The sequence below is a fragment of the Camellia sinensis genome, chromosome 2 (genome assembly GCF_055761805.1).
Source record: "Camellia sinensis isolate YWXY chromosome 2, ASM5576180v1, whole genome shotgun sequence".
Classification (NCBI taxonomy): Eukaryota; Viridiplantae; Streptophyta; class Magnoliopsida; order Ericales; family Theaceae; genus Camellia; species Camellia sinensis.
The window spans coordinates 42,889,270-42,893,053 of record NC_138962.1 but is presented as its reverse complement, the minus strand read 5'-3'; the positions used below and the strand labels follow the sequence as shown (position 1 = coordinate 42,893,053).

The 3,784-nt window shown below is 39.0% G+C and overlaps 1 protein-coding gene across 1 annotated transcript; it reads right to left on the bottom strand.

Moving 5' to 3' along the window:
- Nucleotides 1-268: 268 nt before the first annotated feature.
- On the bottom strand, nucleotides 269-2,350 carry LOC114284590 (uncharacterized). Its single transcript, XM_082914245.1, has one exon. The coding sequence runs from the start codon at nucleotides 1,898-1,900 to the stop codon at nucleotides 437-439; it is 1,464 nt and encodes a 487-aa protein (XP_082770371.1). The 5' UTR covers nucleotides 1,901-2,350; the 3' UTR covers nucleotides 269-436.
- Nucleotides 2,351-3,784: the final 1,434 nt, after the last annotated feature.

Below are 3,784 nucleotides of genomic sequence, written 5' to 3'. Positions count from 1 at the left end.
TTTTCAAATCAAATATAATTATAGAATGAATGACAATTCGAGGCAATGCACAAATCTTCAAGGTTGGTGTGCTCAAAAATCTTTTCAATGAAAACGTCATGGTTTGGACAATCCAAGTCACCAAACAAACACCAACAATTCAAGATGAGTGATTTTGTTTTCACACACGATCAGAATTCAGGTTGCATCTCTGATCAATTCAATTATTCCAACAAATAATTAGCAGCAATTAATGGGTTAAAATTAACAATAACACTCCACAGACCAATTGATAATAAACTCATAATATTATTTTCACAATCATATACAATACAAAAACTATTTAAAACAGAATCATAATTGTAATACCAAACCATGCAAAACAACAAAAGAAAAAAAAAAAAAAAAAAAAAAAAACTTATTTCACAAATCTTTATTAAAGTAAATACATTTCTCCTTACATATGTTGTTGGGAGGCTTTGGCGGCGGCCTTAACATCCTGATTATTCAACCCTCCACCCTGTCTCATATCGGCAACACCCATTGCCTGATACGGCGGCGATTGCACCGCACCTCCCTGCGCAGCATAGTACACCTGCCTCCCCGCCCCAGCATCGTACGCCATCTGCGTGTAACCCCCTCCTGTAGTCTCGACCATCCCGACTCCCCCTGAATTCGCTTGCCGAACCATCCCAAACCCTTCCGCATACCCCGCCATCTTCGCCGGCTGTTGCGGTTGCGGTTGCTGTGGCAGAGTAGGTTGCGCCACCGCCGGTTGTGGCGGTGCAACATTGTATAGTGAAGCTTGGTCCCGGTAAACCTCCGGTTGCATCCTCTGAACCGCGTAGTAGCCTTGACCGGCTTGGCCGGTCACCTGTCTTCCCATCGGCGCGTGATACATACCTGCCGGAGTTTGAATCATGTAAACCTGCTGTTGTTGTTGTTCAGGTGGCGCCGTGTAAACTCCGCCGCCGGTGAGTTGCTTTTCCGGCCAATATCCCTGTGGAGCAGACACCGGAGGTGGCGGAGCAGCCGGTAATGTCGCCGGAGGTAGTTTTTCTGAGAAGTTTTGTCCGTAGTAATTATTGCCTGAAAAACCTCCGATTAAGTTCTCATCGTTTCTCCTCCAATACATAGCTTGTTCTTGACCTCCAATCTGCAACCTCTGGAAATCCTGGATCTGCCTCGGATGATCCTCCGGAGGTGGAGCCGGAATTTCAGGCTCCGGTATTGGATCCGGTACCTTGGCCGCCACGGGTACCGGTACCGGTACCGGTACCGGCATTCCTTTATCCAAACCGAACAAGAAGTCGACATTATTCGGCGGCGGTGCCATCGGCGGCGGTGCCACCGTTGACGGAGGCGGAGGCGGAGGTGCCTGAATCGGACCGGAATTCAAAGCGTCCACAAACCTCTCCCGATCACTCTTCCCTTCGCTCGAACCAAAACTCCCTTGCGACGCCGCCGCCGCCGACTCCTCATCGGCGAACAAAAACAACCGCAATCTCGCCGGCTTCGACGAAGCCCTAAACAACCGATCGTACTCGTGCATCATATGCTCGAGATCGTCGTCATTCGTCACCGATATCAACGCGTCGAGATCTTCCCCAGGCAACTGGTACTTGAAGCAGACATCGGCGTCGCAGAGACCAGAGAGCTTTCCGATGAGTCCTGCGAACTTGATGTTGCGATCGACGGCAAAGATCTTCGTTTCGCCGCCGATGTACGATAACAGGTTGTCGTGAGACCTAGGGTGGATTTTGCCGCCGTAGCTGCACATGAACTTCACTTTGTAGTTGCTCGACGGTGGCGCCGCCGCTTGCTCCTCCCACGGCGGCGTGTTTTCGAAGTCAATTTCGCGGGACCGCGGCGAGGAGTTGCCGGAGTCCGGGTATGACGTGGGGTAGGAGTAGTTCTCCATCGGTGCAAAATAGCAATGAGCAAAACAAGAGAGAGAGAGAGAGAGAGAGAGAGAGAGTTACTCCATGGAGTGCGAGAGAAATGGTTGTAGAGAACCGGAGAAAATGGGGAGATCTTTTTATTTTGCTGCGGTTAAGGGTTTGTTTACGTTACTCCTTGGATCATGAATTTTCAGTACATTAGGTTGTTTTGTTTGTTTTGTTTAGGACGTGGCGGTGGATGAGGTAAGAAGTGTGGGTTTGGAGAGAGTGCGGTGAGTGATGATAGCTAGAGTTGTGGTTAGCTGGAATAGAGGGTATGGGCTTGGATTGGGCCAACAATGGAGAGAGAGACGTGTTGACTGGGATTGGCACTTGGAGAAGACAGGGGAGACTGCCAAGTCGCGGTTGCCACGTGGATTCTAATTTGGGATGTAAATTTATTGAATGATTTTCAGGGCATATGCTCTATAAAAAATTCAATTTATTAAAAAAACATACAATTATTGTACTAATTAATTTAAATTTTTGAAATATTTTTTCCTCTATTACTCTTCTATTTAAAATTTAAAATATATTTATAATGATTTATAATAGATAATTTAAAAAAATTAACAAAATTTAATATCTCAAAGTAGAAAACGGACAAATTAAAATAAAAAAATGGACTAAAAAAATAGAACAATGGCTGTAATTTTTAAGAAGTGAAATCAATCCAACTTTTTATTTTTCAAAGAAAATAAAAAAATGCTCAATGTTCCTATCATGAAAGATGTTTCATTTTATGAAAGAAAAATATTTGGTAACTACAATTTTTGCGGTTCAAATGGTTTGAATTTGCTAAAATAATGTCGTTTTGTGCCCAAAACGACATCGTTTTGACAATTTTAAGCCATTCGAGTCACTGAATTTCGGACTCTCTACCATTGCTGTTTATGAAATAATACCATGTACAAACAACAATCCAACTAGCTTAAAAAAGCATTATATTTGACTTTCTAGTCGTTGATAATGTAAATATTTTTTTATATTTATAATTATCATCTTATTTATTGACACATACAAAAAATCACATACAAATAAAGTTATGTACAAAATGATGGGATGGAAATTATGTATTCACCGTTTGAAAAAAAAAAAAAAAAAGAGTAATATCAAATTTGTCACTAACACATCCGACGTATTTGGTGGCAATTATACAAGTAGCTTATAATTTATTTTAATTTAAAAGTATGTGTCAGATTATTTGTTATAGTTTCTATTTATAGCTTATTTGACAGAAATAATTTAAATAAGTTAAAAAAAATATAATTTTTTAAAAACTGAGGGATGGATGTTTTTAACTTCTGCTTTTTAATCATTAACTTTTAACTTAAAATAATTTCTACCAAATATCCCCATTGTGGTTACTGATTCTATATATAAAATAAAATTAATAAAAAACTAAAAAAAATAATATTCACTGAATTAGTAATATATTTTCAATTAGTGGCTAGTACAGCCTAGGATAATAAACAATAGTAAATAGTAAATGTTAATTATGTGATTTAATTTTGATGATGTTTCAAATATTAATAAACCAATAAATAGTGATTTTTTTTATATACATATGATGGGTCGTTCCATACATCAAAAATAAACATTAAACTATACCAAATTCCTTAGAATAACGTTAAATCCAAGTATCGATCCACATGGATAAATGGAAATTAAACTAATTTAATTTTTAAATTCTTAAATTAATTTTGATAAAAAGATTGAGGGATATCATGACTAAACGAGAATTAAATGAAATTAAGAAATTGAATTGACAATTAAAAGTAAAGTTTGAGATACTGATTTTTTGGAAAAATCATAGGACAAAAAGTTCACCACTAACCACATAAATAAAACTTAACATCGGCCAT